Raw genomic sequence first — 21,790 nt, 5'->3', positions numbered from 1 at the left:
AGGGTGCCAGTCTGTCAGCACTTATCACTCAGTGGGTTACACTATCTTTCCAGCAGATTCCCCTTCCAAACTTATACTTCATCACACTCCTGACCTTGCTGCATGCGGTCCCCTCACCAGAATTCAAGTCTGTATCACGTAAGACACGAAGAGTTTATTTATCGCTTCTCATTATCATCTCAGAGATTTGTTCATTGTAAGCCAAAATGATTTACTCTGCAGTTTCGGGGGCGCTAATGGAGGAGGAAGAGATGAAGAAAATCAAGAAAATATTATACTGCAAAGAAAATGAGCAATGATCTGCCCCTTCATGAGTAAATGATTGCTTCTGCACCTGTTTGGTGAGCAATTTTCCATCCAAAAATGGGATGGAAACTGAGGTGGTCAGGCCATTTTGCTCTCCAACTAATAAAGTGTTTCAGATCAAGAAAAACAGGCAAGGCTGCATCACTCTAGCCTGCCTCGTATGGACTCATTTTGTTTTTCCTTTGCAACATTCCATTTGGTGTTCAAGCCAAGACAAGAAAAGAAACATTTTTAACCTTAAGGGTCTGACATAAGCCTACAAAATTAAATAGCCAGGACTGAAGTGAGGCAGGTTTTACAGTTCTTAAGAGGCTACCTTTTGCTCCGTCCTTAACAGTGCAGTTTCAGTCAGGGAAATCTTTGCAAGCTGAAAGCAAACAGGCAAGAGCAGATTCAACTGCTTTTATTCGAACTGAAATCTATGCAGGTCAGGACCACATGGTACTAAATACTCCACAAATATAGAGCAAGAGTCAATACGTTCCCTGATGAGCTTACATCTAGGAAGACAAAACAAACAAAAGATGGTGAAGGAAAAGCCTGTGTAATTATAGGAATATGGGTCAGTCACCCTCAGAGTAGCTCAGACTTGAGCTTCTAGACCCCAAGTCGAAGTCTGTATCAATAAATAAAACGTGCCAGACACTATTTGCAGATCCTGAGACAAAGCAGCCTGGCACAGCTTCTATCCATACAGCTGAACACTCATTCCCTTCAAAACTAAGTGGTCTCATCCATACTGTCTCCTGGAAGCCCTCTGCATCCCCCCAGTTTATGACAGGGCAGTTTGGAAATGTGATAGTTGACAAGAGCAAAAACCGGTCCAGTGAACACGTTAACAAACATCACAGGCTAGTGAAGGCCAACACAGTCTTTTGACCTTGTTTAACTTGCAAATACAGATGTAACACATCTGTCTCCCCAACAATCTGCTTGAGAGTCCCTGCACCCACCAGGGAAATGTGCCACTAAAGCCATCAGTCAGTGACACAGCCAGCAAAACATCCCATCAAATTTTGGCACTTAAAAAATACTGCCTTTCATTGTGTAATTCCTGTGGAAAATACAAGACGTGGCAAAAACATGTAAAATATTCCAACAGTGAATGTGCATGTCACAATCAGGCTAAAATCGCCATCAGGTAGAAACTAAAAAGGGAAGGGAAATCTAGGTTTTATTAACATATGGACAGACAAATTACAGGTGAACTCTTTTGTATTTTACCTCTGGTTTAAAAAAAAAAAAAAAAAGGCAGTGCCAGGCTAAAACATCAGCTGCTTTTTATGATCACTGAAACTCTTTTCAGAAAAGCTTTAACACACTTGGAAAGGAACAGCAAACAGATGATATCCACTACAGTGCACAAAAGTGTCCTCCTACGAGGTGCTGCTGCTTTTAGAGTAGTTCACCAGTTTCTTCACGGATGTTCTTAGTTCACCTTCCATGAGATATTGACCTTGAAAGAGAGGTGATAAAAGCCATGCAGGCAGCACTGTGACAAGGAGACACAACTGATCTCCAGTACTTGTCACAACCCTTGTGCCACATGTCACCACCTTTTCCCTTGGACCTGTCCTCAGAGTCCAACTCAGCTGCAGCCAGCACTGGTTGATTTATTATAAACACATGACATTCAGTGCTGCTGTGCTTGCTGGAAATGGATCTGCAGGGCTGAGGACAGAAGGTTCACGATGAAGTGAGAGTGGAAATGGGAAATAAGCTTTTAAGATGGTAGGGTTACAGACAAAGGATATGTGACAAACCTTTTGTTCTCTTCCACCACATGTTCAGAAGAAGGGATTAATAACTGATCACAGCTAAGAAACAACAAAATTATTGCTACCATCCTCTTGTCATATTCAGAAGATTGGATGCCTAATTTTTTTTTTATTAAATCAATTCATGCGAAAGGAAAACTAAAACAAATAATCAGCATGGATCTTGGAAGAAGGTCTTTCAGGAAATATTTTATGGCAAAGAACAGCCCTTCTGCCATCCAGCTGTTGATTTTGTTTTAACAATTCATGAAAGTTGAGCTTTTACAGCTTCTTTTCTTTTTTTCCATTCCAGAAACCTTGTGGACGTTTCTCCTTTAATTCTGAGTCCACTCATGAGCTGGGAATTCTTTTCCCAATATGTGAGTGTGAATGATATGAGTGGAGATTGCACTACCACTTACCTCTTTTCCTAAGACTTGCTATTTGACTAACTCTTCCTGAGAGCAACGAAAAAAACCTTTTTTTATTTCATGGGTTTATTTGGACCTGTGAAAACCAGACTCAGTCTCCCTACATGTATTTATAAATTCTTCTGCAGAATAGAAGGATTTTGTGTAGTATGAAGAAAGTCTGAAATCAGGAGCCACCAGTTTGTCTGATACAGAAAGAATTAGTAGTCTTACTTGCACTTGCACCTCCAGGGATCCTGGACATCCAAAGAGCTACCAAAAATACATGATGCAACATGGTCTCATACTTCCAACCTGGGTAGAAGGACAACAGGAAAATGGCCACCATGGCTCCAGCCAAATCATAAAAGGTTAATGCAGGTGCTATGGAAAGCAGATAAATAGGAAGCTGTGTCTTTGTTTTCCTGTATGTGTATGTTGTGCCTGTAGATTCCGTTTTGGATTTCATAAGCCAAATATGACTCTTTGAAGTTATGGGAAATGCCTTGGTCTCTTCAATCACATTCTCTTTGATTTACTTATTAATGTCATTTGTGATGTGACATAAAAGGACCCAGTAAGCTGTTATACTCCCTTCAACAAACAGCCATCCATATGCTCAACAGCCATGGTAATGATGATCCTTAATCAAATCTTATGATTTAGTTTTCCCATACTAAAACCCATATATTCCTGCAGCACTACCAGTGAACAATGAGGGAGATTGGCTCTATCAGCCACCAGCATGGAAGAACATTCCAGTCCACCAGTACAGAAGCCTGAGATTGAAGATTCTATCTCTGCTCCATTTCAACAGCATGTTTTCCTAAAAATGAAGAGAAGGGGGAAAAAAAAAAAAGGAACCTAGTACAAACATTATTTGATTGAACCTTCTGGCACTCAAATAGGCTCCCATGTTGACAAGTAAAGAGATTCACCCCAGCTCACTGCCTCAAAGCACTGCATCCTAAATGAACTAAATATATGAACTAAATGAATAAATATGAATAAATATATGAACTAAATATTTTGGTCCAGGATTTGCTGCCAGAGATGCTGCTTTCCAAGCACTCACTGTCATTGACATCCCAATGTTTGCAAAAGCAGTTAAAATTAAAGAAACACTTCTATTCCTTCATCTTAAAATTAGTTATCTCAAAAGTAAGGTTTCCATTTACAGTCATTATATAGGCAATTCAGAAACTCTTTTCTCCCAGACATTTAAGACTTCTTGGACAGGAAGCTGAGGAGTCTCCCTCTCTGCTGATTAGACAGGGTAACTATATGGCCATCTTAGTAGAGATATTTAGAGCTTCCCTCTGAGAACCCTTGGTCAGGGTTCCAAACGGACATGGAGCTCCAACAGGTGCAGTGATGGGTCAAATAGAATAGGACTTATACAAAAGGAACTTTAAAATTAAAGTGGATCAGAGGTCTGATGCTTTTCTCTTGAAAAGCATCTGAGAATTGGTGCCACAGATCCAATGCTTTGCTCTCACAAGAGATATATCCTCAGTGGCCATGGACTTGTCCATTTCCACCTTCCAAAACCCCCTTCAGCAAAATCTCATAAAATTGTTTGTCAGGAAAGATTATCTACAACTATGTAAGAGCAAATCACTGCACCTTCATGACTCCAAGATGAACAAGAATAGCAATACCTCATTCCTGAGGTACATCTTTGTTCTCCAACATGCTTGTTAACTTTTTCAGGAATTTCAACCCCTGCTCTTCGTACATAGCGAATTGTCTAGTGAGGCTCTGAGTGTAGATGAACTTTACTAATACAGGTGATCATATTGATAATACCCATTTCTGTTGTGAATCGCCCTTGCACACCTCAAAAGCTGTCTGTATCACTTAGTTAAATTGTTTTGCTTAATGTAATCCTACTCAGTGTAACATGAACAATTAGTGCTGTGTCAAGAGAGAAGAAACTGCTGTGAACACTTGGACTACTGCAGCTATTGCTACAGCTGAGATTCTGTCTGATTGCTTCACTTCCAAATTTTCGGTCGGTATTTTGCTATTACTATTGGAAAGACTCCAAAATAAACCTGATAAAGTCCTGAACATCACAAAAGATGCGTTCTTCCACATACTTGTAAATAATTTTTGGCACACTTTCCCATTTTAGTAATTGTAGATTTTCCCCAAGCTCCCTGCACATTGCCCATAGATACAAGCTTTGTATGATTTGTCGTTTAATTCAGAAAACTACAGCAAGTCATTGCATGAACCTTACATTAGACAGTAGAGCAATTCAATACTAAAGCACTGTTTAGGTCTCTGCATGTTTTTCTTGATGGATGCTGATCTATCTTTATGTATTATTTATACCGGGATAGTGCCTAGAGGCCCCAGTCAGGGGTAGGACCCCTTAGTGCTGCATATACTATGAAGGAGAATGCAAGAGCCTCTCCTCCTTGCAGCTTATAGTCTAAAGATATAATGAATGACACCAGATGGATAAAACATTCAGAGGGAACAAAAAGTGACAGTTATTAATAAAGTAACAATCAGAGCACAGCAGCTACTTGGCTTTATATAAGCAACGTTGTGTTACTGTCACCATTGTCCATTTTCTCTCTGTCCTCTGTACTGTGTTCTACAACCTGCAGCAACCTATGGACCATGTCTGAAGCTCTGGGAACTTTCATTACCCACATCAGACATCTCAGTGAGATCCACAGCATGTAAACCAGAGGAAAGAGGTAGGTACTTACAGAAGAGGACTCAGAGCACCTGAACTAGGGCACAAAGTAGATGATGTGAATTCACAGGTTTGAAGTGACTCATGGGAAGGATTAGGACTTTGGGTGTTAAGAAAGTACAGAAAGAAGCTGATCTCAGTGCAATTCACATAATCTCTCTCTTTATCCCCCTACACATTGACAGTGTAGAATATATGTATGAGTTTCTGCAGCAGGAACAGCCAAGAGTCCTTATGGTGTCCAGGAACATAGTTCTTAGTTCAAGTCCAGTCTCTCTGGGGAACCAGCAATGGGCGCATCTCCCACCTAACTCATTAAGTCTCACAGCCTCGTGACCCAAATACTTGTCTTAAATTAGGGAGTACTTACTTCACGTCCTGATCTGAGTCAGGATTGCTTTACACCCAGATAAAATCCCCACCGTGTTTAGGTCCTCTGTGCAAACCCTAAGCCCCCCTCTAAGTTCTTAGGACTGTTCAGCTCTGATTTCCAAAGTCATAGGTGTTGAGTCTACAAGGTCAAGTAAAAACAATAAACCTAAACTACTGCAAATACTTCTGAATTCGGCATATTTTAGACATTCCCAAGCATAAGCCTAGTCCAGTATCATAATGGAGATCCACAGGCTCTCTGACAACATGTTCCTTGTCCCTGAAGTGACTGCTCACTCACCCTTGCCTCTTCATCAATAGATGAGTAAGAAGACAAGGACTGAATAGCAAAGGTTTTCTTCCCTTCCATGCAGAGCTAGTGAAGCAGGAAAGTGGCAAGCAGTTGTGAGGGAAGTCAGATTCCAGCTGTGTGAAGATGAGCTCTGAAGAGGCTAGAGGTGGGAGTTATCAAAACAAGAGGGACAAAGCCTGAAAGCAGGCCTCTTGTTTCAAGAGTGCAAACCAAAAAAGAGTAAATTACCCACAAAGAGACATTGCTGTCCCTCGGGGTAATGAATGTAATAGTACAAGGGAAGACTCTGACACTGAGTCATGCCTACAGCAGGATAAACTAATTAAGCTTCTTTTTCTTTGAAATGAGAACTTGTGACACTGCATGGGTTAGCAGGGACCTCAAATAGGCCATCCTGGTCTTCCTCATGTATCTGTATTGCTTAACTTTTCCTCAGATCCCCACCATCCTACAGCTTTACACAAAGACTTCCAATAGCTCCCATAGAAGCTCTCAGAATTTTTGTAGCTCTTCTCTGATTAACTTTAATTTTCCCACATTTTTTCTTTAAATTCACAATGCCCATAACCATATTTCTGCTGAGGATCAATTCTCTTCAAGGAGGTAGCTACCACCTGGATCTAACAGAGTATTACCAACCACCAGGAGGCTGCTGCATGAAAGCAAGAGATATTTGGAGTAAATTGCCAAAAGAGCTCAGCTCCCATTTTGTTATTAAGGTCTAGATTTTCAAGAGTATGTAGAGTGCACATTTTCAGAACATGTAGAGTACACTGGATACAACATTTAATTTATTAGTAATACGTAGCAGTATTGGGATGTTTGGGAGTCTGCATAAGGACTGCTTCATGGAAAGAGAAGTGTGAGCTCTATCTTGTAGTTAGTTGTTAGTAAAAGACTTCCTGAATGTTTTAAAAAAAAAAGAACAGGGAAAAAACACAAGTTCTTTGAGGTGGTTTCTGTAATTCTTTAAAAAGAACATTTCAGCAAACACATTCATTAAAGACATTTTTTCCCTTTAAAATCAAGCTGAGTTGATTTTATTTGATCCCTTTTTTCTTAAGATAACATTTATCTTGCCTAATTTCAACCATCTAAAATTCAAGCATTGTCTTGGCTCCCTCCAGGGAGGGTGAAGACAGGCACTGCTGGGGTGAATTGATCCCCTGGCTCAGATACTGCGTTGCCCTTGGGAGCACCTCATCCCTGTACTGAAAACAGAGGAAGATTAGATGACCACCTTACACTTCAGATAAGTGAAATAAATCCCATCTTAATTAGTTTTTCTACTCTCTGTACTTGCATGGCTCCCATTGTTACAGCATCTGAACATCCATACTTTTCAAACCTGTAATTCTCACACTCTTTCTATGACAAAGGTCAATTTTTACTCATTTACAGACATATACAGCCAGGTAGGTAGAGATCAAGATCTAGACCTGCAAAGGTATTTAGCAAGTTAGTTGTCTAAATTAGGTGGTTTTCAGTCAGCTGACTAACATTCAGTGATGTAGACAAAGAAGTGTCAGTTGGGTGCCCTTAGGAATTTGCTAGGATCTAAGCAGAAATGACTTGCCTAAGGACATATGTCATGGAATTAACCCTAGGTCTCCTGAGCTGCTGTCCTAACCTTTGGAATGTCCTTAACATCAAACAAATCCTCTGCTGTTTTTTGAATAAAACTTTTGAAGTATTTACAGTCATGTCTTCTTTGTCAAAGTCAAACAAGATATGTATACTCAAAGTCTTTCATTTTTCCTTATAAATCAAACCTGACTCAAAGCCTCCCCTCTCATTTTTATTGTTCTTCTCTAAGCTCTCCTTAGATCTTAACTTAGCAGTAATAGCACAATGAGGCCAAAATTCCAGGTCGGATTTTTTGGGTGTTACTGTGATACAAGTAAACACAGGAGCTGCAGCACAGAGTTGGATCTTTCACTAAAATTGGTGAAAACACTATATTCACTTCAATAATCACTGAGATCTACTCTGGTATGCAGCACCTGGGCACTGTGGATCACAGTACAGTGCATTGTTATTGTGTCTGTTGCACTTATAGAAATAATTGACCAAGAAATACTTAGGGCATGTCCCCATGAGAGTCCAGACACAACAAGATGTGAATTAGCAGCACACTGGCTGCTCTGCAATCACATCACACAGAGGTGTGTATTAGAAAACTTTTAATTAGGAAGTAACTTCACTTCAACAGCAGCCTTAAGGCATACGCCCTGCAACAGGTCATGCAGAGACTTAGTGTGAGACGATACCACTGCACACTGTTACTGTAGTTGAACAGCACACTGACTTCCTTGTGTAGACAAACCTTATCAGCCCAGAGCAGGCTTCAGTATTGGGTGATATGTGTTTCTTAGAATAATCTTTGGGAGAACTGCTGAATGCTAAGCATGTCCTCTGGAACTTGCACCTGGGTCACAATAAGGGTCAATTTCTAAAATAGACTCTGTTCCTTTCATCTGCGAAGATCTTTTTTTTTTTTTAATTACCTCAATGAGGTGAAACAGAAAAGATAGTTTCTGTAGGGATTGAGAGGTGTCAGTCCCGTACTATTCAAACAAATGGCAAGATAAAATACTATTTGTGGTATTACTCAAGTGCAGTTCTCCCCTTCTAGGATAGCAGCCTTGATCCCTAACTAATCAAAACAAACCTCTATCAACCTTGAATTATCATCAAAGCCTGTCCATGTTTTGTTTTCAGAAACCATAAGCCTGTGGGAAACATACAGTTAAAGTATTATTAATCTTTCAAAAATGATGTTTAAATAATTGTAAAAGGTTTTCCAGACTTCAAATTATTAGAGGGACATTTGATTATCCCCAGTATTAAGTAGACCACTGAAACCTTACACAGTTACTCTCATTTTGAATCCAGTAGCTTGTTTATGGACTAGCTCTTATCATCCAAATAGGATTCAGTTTCTGGGGATACCCAGAACATCCTTTATACGAAATTGCCTTGTCCATCTTCTGAAACTGAAAAAGTTAAAACTCCTACATCAAAATGACAACGTTCTGCCTGATCACCCAGCTTCAGAACAAGAAAACATGCTTGTTCTTTGTGAGGTTTCCAACCTGTGTCTTGTGAACCACAAGAGGAACGAATTGCTTCTGAGTTTTACAAACACAGAGAATCCCATGAACCACTGTATCTCTGTAGGCAAATGAAGAATAAGTGTTTAGGCAGCAAACACTGCCAAAAACTCAAATACCCATTTTGGGACTTTCTCCCAGCCTAACAGAATAGCAGGAGGTGGAAATGACAGCTACATAAGAAAAGACACCCTTGGGACTGAGATCACGTCTTCAACTTGAGCATGTCCAAAAAGAGCTCTGAACAATTGCTGCAGTCTCCACAGCATAGCTGGGTTTTCTTTCTGAGCAGTGGCACACACAGGCTAAGCCTGGGAATATTTACATAATATGATATATTTGTAACTCAGACCGGATCCCATCAGTAGGATCTTATAAAAACTAGTTGGAAAAAGGCTACTGATCTTATAGGAGAAAACACTGGAGACACTGACTGAGGATCTTGAATCCACCTAAACATAACACTCACAGAGTCTTTCGTTGGCTCTTCAGAACAAACTGTTTCCTCACTGTCAATCATTAATTTCTCCATCCTCTGTCAGCACCTTTTCAGCTGTTCTTACTGCTTGTGCTCACACCTCTTCTCCCATGTGGCTCAAAGCAGAATGAAGAGAGTCAGCACAATTTAAACAGGGTCATGCTTTCCAAGCATCAAAATGCTATTTTGCTGAGAAAAGAATGAAAACAAATAGTACAGTGCCTACTGCAAGGCCTTGTGAGATTCCCCCAGGGCCATCACAACAGGCCACTGTAATCTCTGCTGATGCTTGCACCAAAGATAACAACACTGCTTGTATTCAAAGCCACTGTGTCCCAGTTATTCTGGCCTTACACACTACTTCACTTATAACGATGAGTGTAGCACTTTATGGATAGTCTAACAGTTTATCTTGGAGGTGTCAGGTCCCACTTTCCATTGTGTCATGTTGAATTCCTGGATGGAAAACAAAGCACAATGAATCTGAACACATTCCAAAATGCTCTTCTCACATCACTTCAGTGGCATTTACCATGTTTGCAGGGAAAGGAAGGAAGGAAGGAAAGCATAGAAAGGATGGAAAGTACTTTTTTTTTTTTAATACCAGTTATTAGAGCAGATTTTATTACTCTCAAAACAGGTTGGAAAGCTAGCACAAAAATAGAAATAAAGCCTGTCTTTACTAAGAAAATTACTGTCCATATTTCACCACTGATCAACTGCAGAACAGCTGTGCCTGTTGTATCAGTTATCACAAAGGCATTTCTAACATTGTCATGAAAACCTGACACAAGATCTAAAATCTGTCTGAATTCTCTCCCTTTAGCAGCTCAACACCCCACATGTAAGATTGCTAGTGAGTGGAGTATCCCTGGGGAGTGAGGGGTTTTCATCGTGTCAGGACCATTTCTGGGAATCGACAGGATACAGGATAATTGTACTTGAAGCTTTTACAAAAGCACAAGAGAGAGTTAAACTGTAGGAAGGAGATGAAATTTCAGAGGGGAAAAGAGTTTGGAAGCAGGAGCAGCTTGTCCTGTGCCTTGAAACCACCTGGAGAGCTGCTGCAGCAAAGAGGTGAGGATGGGCAATTCCAGTTAGGAGAGACCAATCCCTTGTGTGCAGAATGTACTGGCAGTAGCATAGACCAGCACGATGGAAAAACCAAGGCTAAACTACACAGAATCTCACCTTGGCTGTTAAATTGAGCAAGACAATTGCATTCTGTTTTTTTTTTTTTTTTTGCTTGTTTTGAAACCAGATGTTTGGGATTAAGAGAGACAAACTCCCTGCACTGTTTGCTGCACGTACCTCCTGCTTTTCTGTCAGGCTGTGCAAAGCTCCAGAAATTGGCATGGGAGCTTTCAGCAGTGTATTGTGCCTACGTATTTATTCTTTGTCCTTACACATCAATGTACAACAGCAACAAATTGTGAAAAAAAACCCAATCCCTCCGTCATTCCATCCCTTTAAGAGCCAAAGCACAGTAACTTATCTATCACCAAGTAGGAAGGATTTGATTTTAAGTACCATTGAAGAGATAACTGTCTGTGTTATGAGTTTCATAATGGTGCTCATGATGCCATTTAGGAAAGTAATGAGCTGTAGCAAAGTCACAGGAAGCAAAGGCCACAGGAGCTTCAGGCTCCTGAGGACATCATAGTAATTGATCTGTACTTAAAGTGTAAAACTCTCTAGGGAAGTTAAAAAAAAACAAAACCAAAACCAAAACCTAAAATCTAAATTACAGATACGTGACTTTTTCAGACAGATATCTTGAGAATATCTGTCCACCATTTCCCCCTTCCAATTTATTCTATTTTGTGAGTTTAATCAATCTTCAGTCTAAGCACTTTATAATGATTTTATCTAAAGGTGGAAAATCTGCCCGTGTGAAAATTCCCTTAATTTCACTGAAAGTTGAACAGGTTATAGGGGTCTTATATTGGGGAAGATATTTCTTTTCCACAGATCCATTTTTTACTTTTTTAAAGCTGAGGCAGCTTTATGAGATGAAATATAACTGCTTTTTGTAGATGTCACTAGAGGACTATAAACACCAAATCGTAACTCCAGAACAAACCTGTACACTGCAGACAGTATTACCCAGGACACTCATCTCAAAAAGACAGACAGAACAGAGCAGAAGAGCTAAATGTACTTTTCCTTCTAGAGAGAGAACCTAAAAATGTTTAAGCCTGAACAATGCTATTAACTCCCTCAGATGCATCCATTCTCTCACTTTTTCCTCAGTTAGGTGGGGCCGACATTCCAAAAATTACATCTAGTCAGCTTTTCCTTAAAGCCTTTAAAGCTTTGAGTTCAACTTGCAAAATAATAAATTGGGTCTTCAAATAAACACCTTGGATTTCATCAGGTCTGAGAAAACCTCAGTTCTGACACGATTACAGATTATATAAGACATCAGATCAACTGACCACAATGATTCAGGCAGTAGCTATGTAAAGCATCCTTGCCTATTAAAACTTTTATAGACAAAAGATCAGATTAATAACAGAGATTTATGATATTAACTGACTCTTCAGTCAACTAGGTTCAACATTCAAGACCAGGACTAAACCTCTCTTCTGCTGTTTCCAGGCTTTACATGTAGCCAAACCTGCTTAATATCATGTCCCCATGACACCTGGGCCACTGGGGGCACATGCAATAGAGCTGGGATTGTTCCAAACTGCTCAGTGCCTGCTGTGTTCAGAAACAGGTATTGCTCTACCCACCTCCTTTGCAAAGCTGGGGTGGGCTCCAATCATGCCCAGTTCTCCCACAGAATGAAAGCAGATGATCCACCTCTCCCAACACCTTTTATCAGCAGCCCCAGGGTTAGCACACTCCTAGGGGAACAGGTAGGATTGGACTCCTAATGGTTAATTCAATGGTATAGCTCAGTATCAGATAGAAAATATCAACACTGGTACCAAAACATTGATGGGAACAGATCCAGTGGGAGAAATCTTATCCCTGGAAGATGATGCAGCAACAATGTCAAGCCATATTCTCTTTCTGTTGGGCCTTTGACAACAGAGCACTTGTAAAAAGGTGGAACCAAGGTGGCTGAGAAAGCTACACTGCCCAGCAGCAGTAGCATCACTGCTCAGACTCACACTGGAAATTGCCCTTCCAGGTCACCTCAGCACCTGAATCACTGAAATATGTGCTATAGATTTTTTTTTTTACAATTTATTTTATTTAAAATATTGTCACAAGGAAAAGACTGACCCTACCTGTTGGGAAGAGGTCAGGCTGAGGATCCCAAATAACCTGCAGCACAGGGTTTAAGCTGCAGAATTCTCTTCCTAACTTCCTATAGGATGGCTTACACAACCTTTCCTCACGACTTGTGGCTTTTGGGGATCCCATCTCAATCACCCCAGCAGTACACAAGAAATGAGCACTTGCTTAGTACCTCAGTCTCTAGCTGCTCTTTTTAACTCTTCTCCCCAAATGCTTTTAATGTATATCACTGACTTCAATCTCTGCTTTCCCCTTTCAGCTTTCAGACCTTCTCTGTTGTTCTAAAGACATAGGAGTGTCTTTAGCTATTACAAATCACTCTAATTTCAGTTATGCATCTCTAATTTACACCAACTGAAGATACTGCTTGTTATATCTTGACTTTTTTAAAACATAATGATGTTGTGTGCTACCTTCATTCCCATGGACACTGTCCAATTCCTCAGTGAAGCAGTTTCATCTGCAAGCTGTAGCAGAAGTTTACCCCTTAGTCCCAGAGTACATTACATTAAGGGGATGAGTACAGGAGCTTGTGCTAAAATGAAATCCACCCATCTGTGGACAGCCTTCCTGTCATTAAAATGTTCATTATGAGACCCCCTCACCCAGGACTACTTTTGCAGGATCCCATTCAGGAATAATACTTTTAAAACTCTGAAATGAAGACACACAGATTTAAAAAAAAAATTGACCTAAAAAAGGCTCATTACAAAATAAATGGTATTACATCTCACCTTTAGGAAGGGGATAGAGGTAATAAAGATATCTGCTTTTATTGACTGACCCTTTATGCTTGGATTACTGTTCCTTTCAATTGATCCATTTCTCCAAGTTAACTACTTACAATATTTTGCTCTTACATAGCAAACTGGATGTTAATGTACTGAGGTACATTAACAGATGCAAGATCTGAACTGTGTGTTCTGCTTCTTGGTAAGTTTCTGTATAGTATTTCTAACAGATTCTTTTTTCTTTCTTTTGAAGACAAGTTCTGCTCCAGCTGAAAAACAAAGGCTTAGTCTCTAACTCAAAGTATTACATGGCTCAATGGATCCAAGAATTCCAGGTTTGTTCATGTGTAGATTTTGAGTATTTAGAAAATCCTCCAACTTACTTACAATACACCTCCCCAGATTAAAGTGGATTTTTTGAGGTTGTATTGTTCAGAAATTAATCTGCTAAACTACGGAGGTCACAGGAACCAAAAGTCATGTTAATTCAATGTAATTAATTTATTGTATCATTAGGCCAAATATGCCTAATGATCTCAGGGGATCTCATAATGCCATTAGAAATTCAACTTTACCCTGATGTTTCTATCACTCAACAACAACAACAACAAAACCAGGCTGACTTCTCTTTATTCTGTGAAATAGAATTGCTTTTGCTACTTGAGGAACCCACATCTCTTCAGTCTTCTGTGCTTGCTGACTCTTGCCCTACACCATGGTTGAAAATGGAGTTTTGTTTTTTTTTTAATTGGATACATCACCACTGCTAAACACAGTAGGACCTGTGAAAGAAGTAAGTTAACACTGAAAGAGGGTAAGTTTAGATTAGATATTAAGAAGAAATTCTTTACTGTAAGGGTACTGGAACACATTGCCCAGAGAAGCCGTGGATGCCACATCCCTGGAAGTGTTCAAGGCCAGGTTGGATGGGGCTTGGAGCAACCTGGTCTAGTGGAAGATGCCCCTGCTCATTGCAGGGGGATAGGAACTTGATCTTCAAGATCCCTTCCAACCCAAACCATTCTATGATGATTCTGTGATTTTTGTCAGGGTCCTCCCAACACCACTGAAATATAGCTAATAAAGCAATAAAAATTTCTCTCAGTAAGAAAAGGTCCACTGCTTGTAACTAATGACTATATAAACATAAGTGATAAATTTGGTGCTGTGTCTGCTCTGATTTCTATTAAACAACAATGGATCTCCAGAGATGCAACACACGATCACTCTGTTAGTAGGGCATAGTATAGTAGCAGCTTTGAAGATTTATGTTCTTAATAAAGGTTTTCAAGCACCTGCTTAACAAAAAGAAGTAAGACATAAAATTAAGTAAAGGATTAGTAATTTATATGTGAGTGAAACATTTCTTTCAGAAGTAAGAGAATGGATATAGGAATGTTATATCCTGCAAAGCTACAGATTATGATAGTGCAGAGAACTTTACAGTCAGGGCTGGTTCTTACTGTAAATCTTGGAGAAAAGGAACTGCATTTGCAAATCTATCATTACTTATCATTGCCCTTTATTTTATTTCTCTCTCTCAAAATGGAGATCTTTAGATACAAAAGGATATTATGAGCACTTTTCCTTTATTACACTGTTTTAAAACCTTTTAGTAAAAGCCTTCATAAAACCTCATATATGCGCATTATAAAATTACAGGGAATAAGTTCCATATGAAAAGTTCATCATATTTCTTCTGCTATTTTTTAGCAGAGATTTTGACATTAAGCATGAGAGCAACAGACATTGTTTTAATTCTTCATTGTGGAAGGGAAAAACAAAAAAATCAACTTTTTGCTTTTGGTTAGGAAAGAATTTTTTACATACTCCTTCTTTGCAGTCTCTCCCTTGCAAAACCAAAAAAGGATTTTAGACGGGCAAAAAGTAACCACAATTATATGGAGTGTGTCATTGATAAATTCCAGGAGAATATAACAAGCTAGGTAGGCAAATACCATTAGATCTAGCTGTTCAAAATCTTAAAATTCTAGCCAAGATTAAACTAAAATATTTGGCAACATCAGACCCCAGGACTGCACTCAACTTTTAAAAGGCTTGATCTCACTCTAGATTTAGACTTCAGGAAAGTAACTCTTTCAAGAGAGCATTTTACACAGCAGTCTATCTTTAAACATGTGCTTAAGTCCCTTGAAGTCACTAAGTACAGATGGACTGAGAACAGGCGCAAGTCTTTCATTTCATGACAGCCTTAGTTTTGTATAATTTTAGTTAATCCTAGGCTTTCTGTTCCCAGTGCACTCAGTCCTGAGTTATGTTGACACAAGATGAGATCAGACTCAGAGCTGCAGTGTCGTCAGGAATTTTAGAAAAGGATGTTCCAGGAGAATGGGTAACTTTCTTTTTGGAGAAAAAAAATAAGAGAACAACAACCTGGCACATATTTGGAGTATGTTCAGATGTTACAGAGCTTTTAGTCTCTCTTCTGCTGCATGACATCTGATTCCTGCAAGTCTCCTGATTCACTGACCAACTAAATTGGAAACAGTTTAATTATGGTTATTTATTTTGCTTTTAAACTGACCACATTATAAGAAAAAGCTCACACAACTCGTCTTTCTGTTTATAAAAGCCGAGGAAGAAAAATATGCAAAGATGTACAAAAAGGATACATGTTACTGAAAGCTGAGTAATACATACAGTGTGAAATTCATGCAGTGCAGAAAGTCCTCACGAGTTACAGGTCTCCATGTACACATAAGCTCTAAAGCATGAATTTGTCTTTAGGCATATATATCCTGAAACCTTTAGGATTTGTCCTGCAAATTAAGGTTGAAAATAAATACCTCTAATGTCCTGTGCTAAGTCTGATCAGGGAAGTTATTAGGTAAACTGTCAGATACCAGCAGAGCTCTGAACATTAATCACATTTTCCAGTTATGTTGTGGGGAAGTGTAATGACTTAGTTAAGGCCGGTATAATGTCCTAGGCTTAAATACCACACCCATCACACTGATAGTCAAATTGAGTCAATGATTTAACCCAGATGGGAATCCAGGTTCTTCTTGGCTTACTGTTATCTGTTCTGCCCATTAGGTTATGTGACTTCCATAAATTATTTTGCAGTTCCCGTTAAAAGAAAATAAATCCACATGATGCTAAATGCTACCTCCCAGCTGTAATGCAAACTGGAATTTTGGACCACAGCACTGCTCCCTGACTCATTCTGGATCCTCTCCATGTGATGTTGGATCCATCTAAGCTGAAGAGAGTAGAATAGAAGGGCTGTGGTTTTTTCTTTGACTTTTTTTTTTTTCTATCACCCACTGTCAGATAACACGTGGATGTTGTCACAGCATGTCTCTAGAATGTGAAAAATAACAATACCAGAGAAGGGCCTTTCTGAATACACAAGGATAGAAAGGATAAGATAAAAAGACTAAAGATTTATATGGGGATCATTTAAGTAATGACTCACTGCCATTGCTGAGTTTATAAAGTGTATAAAATCCAGATAGAAATGTTGGGGTGAGGGGAAACTGTGTTAAGAAGTGCAACAGAGGTGGAGAACTGTAAAAAAGTTAAAAATAGCACACCCATGGAGCAAAATTTCCTTCACACATAGCTTAAATACAGCCACTACACTTCAAGCCTTCTGCACATGGCTTTACTATGAGTTTCTCTGTTGCTTGTTTGCAGTTGGAGAAAATCCAGAAAGCAAGGAAAACAAACACATCACACATTCCCTGCCTCTATTTGATTTAATGACACTGAGCGCACACCTTTGGCTTTTTCCAGGGGTTAAAAAGACAAAGGACCAAATATAGCTCCGGCGATCCCGCAGGCTGCCTTGCCAGGAGAGCGCGGTGGGAAAGCCTGCTTAACCAGCCCCAAAGGATTTCCTCGTGTAGGAAACCTCAGAGTACAGAGGTGGCTCGGTGGCCAATTCCAGCACCAGGGGTTTTAGCCAAAGAAATGCTGGCGTGTGACGGGAATTCAGTTGATTCCCAGCTGATGAATCAACCTCTCTGAAGCCACAGGTGACCGGCATGTCTACATTGCAGTGGCACACAGTGAAGAGACATCTGAGATTACAACTGCTGTATTTTTAACAGCAAAAAGAATGAGAGAAAAAGCAAAAAAAAGGCATTCAAAAAGAATCCAGATATACATTGTTATTTTGACCACCCTTAGCTAATAGCAGGCTCCCAGGGTGACTCTAATGATTATGGCTTTCTGCAAATTAAACTGCAAAGGTCCTGACTGTGTGGGACATTCATTCCTCCACTTTTTCTGTGATAGAACATGGAAAGAGAGGTTGAGTACATCCCTTCTGCTAGGATTAAAACAGGGACAGGTGTTGTTGGGAGTGTTTCATTCTTTGGCTTTGCTTTTTAATATCTTGCTGTTTACATGGATGATCTGCTTAATTATCATTCATCTCTGAGTAATAAAGATGCAGTATCCTCAAATACTTTAAAGAGCTCTTTCCCAATGAACAACATCCATTTCCACTTAACATTCTACCTTAATTAAAACTTTTGTTTTCCCCCTAGGGCCTTGTTTCATTTAATTCAATTGCAAAATCCCAGGAGAATGACCAGGGTGCAGTAAAATTTGTGTAATGAACACAGTGGTATCTGCAGTGAAAACATCACCCCTCAGAAAACAAAAAAAACATTGGGATGCAGAGTAAGATCAGGGCAATTACAGTGTTTTGGAAGGTCAGCTGATGGTACAACCTGCAGCTGGAAAGAAGCAGGCAGAGGATAATACCTGGGATTGGGGTCCAAAAGTGGTATCAGTCTTATGGGAATCTGACAGCAGCTACCCACCAAGCTAAAGCTGAAGGTAGGAATACAATTTGAAATTGTATCTTTATGATATTAAGTCACGCTACTCAGTACTACTGAAAGGCTCCCCTCTTTTCCTGGAATTATCATCCTGAAAGCACCAAACAGCTCTTTTAACTGAAGTCGCTCTTGTATTTTGAGACGCAGCAGAGGATACTGGGGAAGATGCTATTTCCATTTCTTGTTAAAGCACTCCATGGGCAGAGCCCACATACTGCCTGTAGGAGACTTTCAGCTTCTGCCTGGTCTAGAAGCACATCCCTCTGTGTTTCAGCACTGCACCTAATGTGGACCTGTTCTGCTGCCCATACCCTGAGAACCCCTGTTGGATTGATCCAATGGTAAGAAGAGGGAAAGCAAATTTATTTCCTGGATCTCAGGCTAGTCTGGAAGTCTAAGCCAAAATAAAGTTCAACTAAAAGTGAAGCCAAGCTGCTAAGCCTGATCAAGGCAAAAATGCTTCAATTTATGACGCATCTCAGAGCAGGACTTGTCTTGGAAATTTAAGAAAAAGAGGTGTGGCACCTGCAGAATTTGGGTACCTCTGACAGTAGGTTTACAATTATGGATCAAAGAGACCCAAGTCCTCCTTAGAAAGCTCTTTGAACAGTCAGCTTTCACAGTTTCAGTAAAGGCTTTGGCCCTTACATTCTTTGTTGGAGATGATGTGCTTTTCTGGATCAAGCCCATAATACGCAAAATTAACTAAAAGGCAAAGATGAAAATCATATCAGCTATACTAATGAGAATCTGAAAAGCAGTATTAAAGTGGTGTACCATATAGTATTAAACACCTCCAAATGGTAAACAGTGAACAAGTCTCTTTACTTGTTCCCTAGATTTGCAAGTAAGCAGTAAAAGAGAAAATCTGACATGCTAAAATTCTTGCACAGGTTCTTGTCTGAATCTTTCTGGCCTCTGTCTGAGCCACAGACACAGTTTTCCTGCTGCTTTCTCAGCAATGTACTCTCTGTTTCTGGTCAGACTGTCCCATTGATCTCTACTGCTCAGTTGTCCAAATTCAAAGCAAAGTGAAGCTTTTTTGAGGAAACATGGGTGGCTGCTTTGTGCTTCTCCAGCACACAGTCACCGATTACCTAAGGTGCTCAGGAATGTTTCCCTTCTACAAGTAACAACTTTCATTTTGTAATATTCCTTGCAAAACAAGGAGCTTTCCCACCCCCTGAGCTACTGCACAAAGTGAAGTGGAGATGGTCACTGTGAGCAGAGGAATAACCCCTTTTCAGTGCGCACCCCGGGCCAGCCAGGTGTTCTGCGGCTCCCGGTGATGGACACGCTCAGCAGTCGCACTCATGGCAGTGCTGGAGGACTGCGTGGAAAGGCAGGAATTTTGCCGCCGTTCCAGCAAGCAACAGTTCTTGCTGATGAGCATGGGCTGCTCATGCCCGGCTGCCCTTCCCACCGCCTGCGGAGCCGGAGCAGGCGCTGGGATGCCGGGCTGAAGAATGGGACTCCTCTCTCTCCGACCGCGCCGCTCCCACCTCCCCAGCCTTTAAACCCCCACTCCCCAAAATTGCCTCCTTCTCTCCCGTCATCCCGCAAATCCACCACTCCTGCGCTCCCGGGGCAGAGCCCCGCAGAGGTGCTCTCCCAAGCCAGCGCCCCTCACCGCCCCTTCCCTCCTCTCCGGTGACATCCAGGCAGGTGGCCCCGGGGCCGCCAGGTGCCGGCACCGCTCCGCTGCTCCCGGGGCAGCCCCGGCGGCGGCCGGAGCAGAGGTGAGCGGAGGGTCCGGGACACGCAGAGAAAGTCCGGGACAGGCAGCGGGGTCCCCGCACACTTTCCCACACAGCCCTCCACCCCTTCCCCGCGGCGGCGGAAAGTGCCCCAGCTGGTACCTGCCGGGGGCCGGAGCGGCCGGTGCGGGGCGCGGCCGGCGCGGGGCCGGGGCCGGTGCCCGGGTGTCGGAGGCGTTGCGAGCGCGGCGGCTCCTCCCCGGCGGCGGCAGCGGCGGAGGGTCTCGCTCCTTCTGAGCCGAGTGTCAGACTTTCCCTCGGCCGCCCTCCCTCCATCCCGCCACCCCTTTCCACACCCTCGCAAACACATGCACACACCCCTCCAGCAAATGAGCTGCTGCCGGCGAGGGCGTGTGTGTGGTGCGTGTGTGTGTGTGTCAGCCAGCTCAGGCACACACCCACTGCTCCCGCCGCAGGTCCCGGCCTCGGCACAAGGGACACCGGCTGCCTGAAAAGGGTCGGAGTGCGCACACAAACACAGATTGTGGCAGCGATGTGCCCACTCTGCCGAGACCGGGCGCCCAGGGACCCTGAGCCCGTGTGTTTTGCCCTGGACCACAGACCCCTCCTGCACTGCCGGATCACACACCTGAGATGTCGCACAGGAGCATCCCGATCTAGCGCTGGGATTGCCCTGCACAGATGCAGCTCCGCATCGACGTGTCTAAAGCAGCCTCAGGTCCACTGACGATGTTCCGGTGACACATTCCCACTGGGGTTGAACCGCAGGACAGTGGCTTGTAAATTGAGAGTGAGGGGAAAAAAAAAAAAAAGCCAGCTTGCCACACTTACTGATAAGGGGGAAACAGCTGGGCAGTGGCCCGGACGTCGAGGCTGGTGCATATTCAAGAGTTTGCCTGCATGCACAACTGTAGCTGCCAGGGAGACATCTGCCTTTGCATTTATTTGTTTTGTCCCTGGAATGTGCTACACTGATGGTTCTCTGGTTTTTGCATACTGCAGACCACTTCCTAAGAGAGAATTTCTCTCCTGGACCAACCCACTCCCCCACCAAACCATTCTCTCCAACATATTTCCTTCTGTGGCTGCCCGAGGAAGAGCCTTCCTGCCCACAGGCTGAGAGCCATTGCACACATGGCACAGAGTATCAGACACTTCCAGACAAGACACACTGGGGTTCTTTCAAAAACTATGTTTCCCTTAGTGAAGAGCTCAGATTGAAAGTCTTCAGTTGGCGACTCAGTTACAGAACAGACCCCGACTGTTGCTCCCATGAAATAACAGCAGAACCAAAGAAGTCCAGAGAAACATACTGGAGTTTCCACCATGTTACTCACCTCAGTAGAACTTCATCCTCACCTACCATTCACACAGAAGTCAGATGGGTGGTCTGGGCATACAGGACAGGAGCTAAATAGCAGAGGTTTTTTAAGTTTACCAAAAGTCAACTTCACTTTTTTTTTACCTAAGTTTTTAAAGCAGTTTGTTACTACAGTACAAACTGATACTGTTTTTATAAACTCTGCGCACAGAAATGCAGACTCTACTTATCTACATGTGTCTTATATTCCCACAAGACAAAGGGAGGAGTTTGAAGACAGGTTGTTTCATAGTTGCTATTGGCTTTTGCTGTTTAAGGCCTTCAAAAAAAAAAAAAAAGAAAAAAAAAGAAAGAAGATTTTATACCCCAACTTCCACATTCATTTCATTATCATAGATAAAATTTTCCATTGCTTTAATCCCTGGATGGCACTGCCCAATACAAATATAATTGTGATGAGTATGATGCAGATTTGAGCCCTGTCTGTGTTTT

General features: G+C 41.5%; 1 protein-coding gene across 4 annotated transcripts in view; it reads right to left on the bottom strand.

Moving 5' to 3' along the window:
* SEMA3D (semaphorin 3D) overlaps nucleotides 1–21,498 on the bottom strand; it is a 139,279-nt gene extending 117,781 nt beyond the window's left edge. The window contains exon 1 of one of the 4 annotated variants that reach the window (XM_032688655.1): nucleotides 21,315–21,498. In XM_032688655.1, coding sequence (XP_032544546.1) covers nucleotides 21,315–21,343 — 29 coding nt within the window. In that variant the 5' untranslated portion in view covers nucleotides 21,344–21,498. Of the gene's footprint in view, nucleotides 1–5,199; nucleotides 5,286–20,118; nucleotides 20,157–20,605; nucleotides 20,744–21,314 lie in introns of those variants that run through there. The other 3 variants (XM_032688657.1, XM_032688656.1, XM_032688658.1) reach the window with 3 other exon arrangements.
* Between the last annotated feature and the right edge of the window lie 292 nt (nucleotides 21,499–21,790).

This window comes from Chiroxiphia lanceolata, chromosome 5 (genome assembly GCF_009829145.1).
Source record: "Chiroxiphia lanceolata isolate bChiLan1 chromosome 5, bChiLan1.pri, whole genome shotgun sequence".
NCBI classification, from domain to species: domain Eukaryota; kingdom Metazoa; phylum Chordata; class Aves; order Passeriformes; family Pipridae; genus Chiroxiphia; species Chiroxiphia lanceolata.
This window is presented reverse-complemented; position numbering and strand designations above follow the sequence as displayed.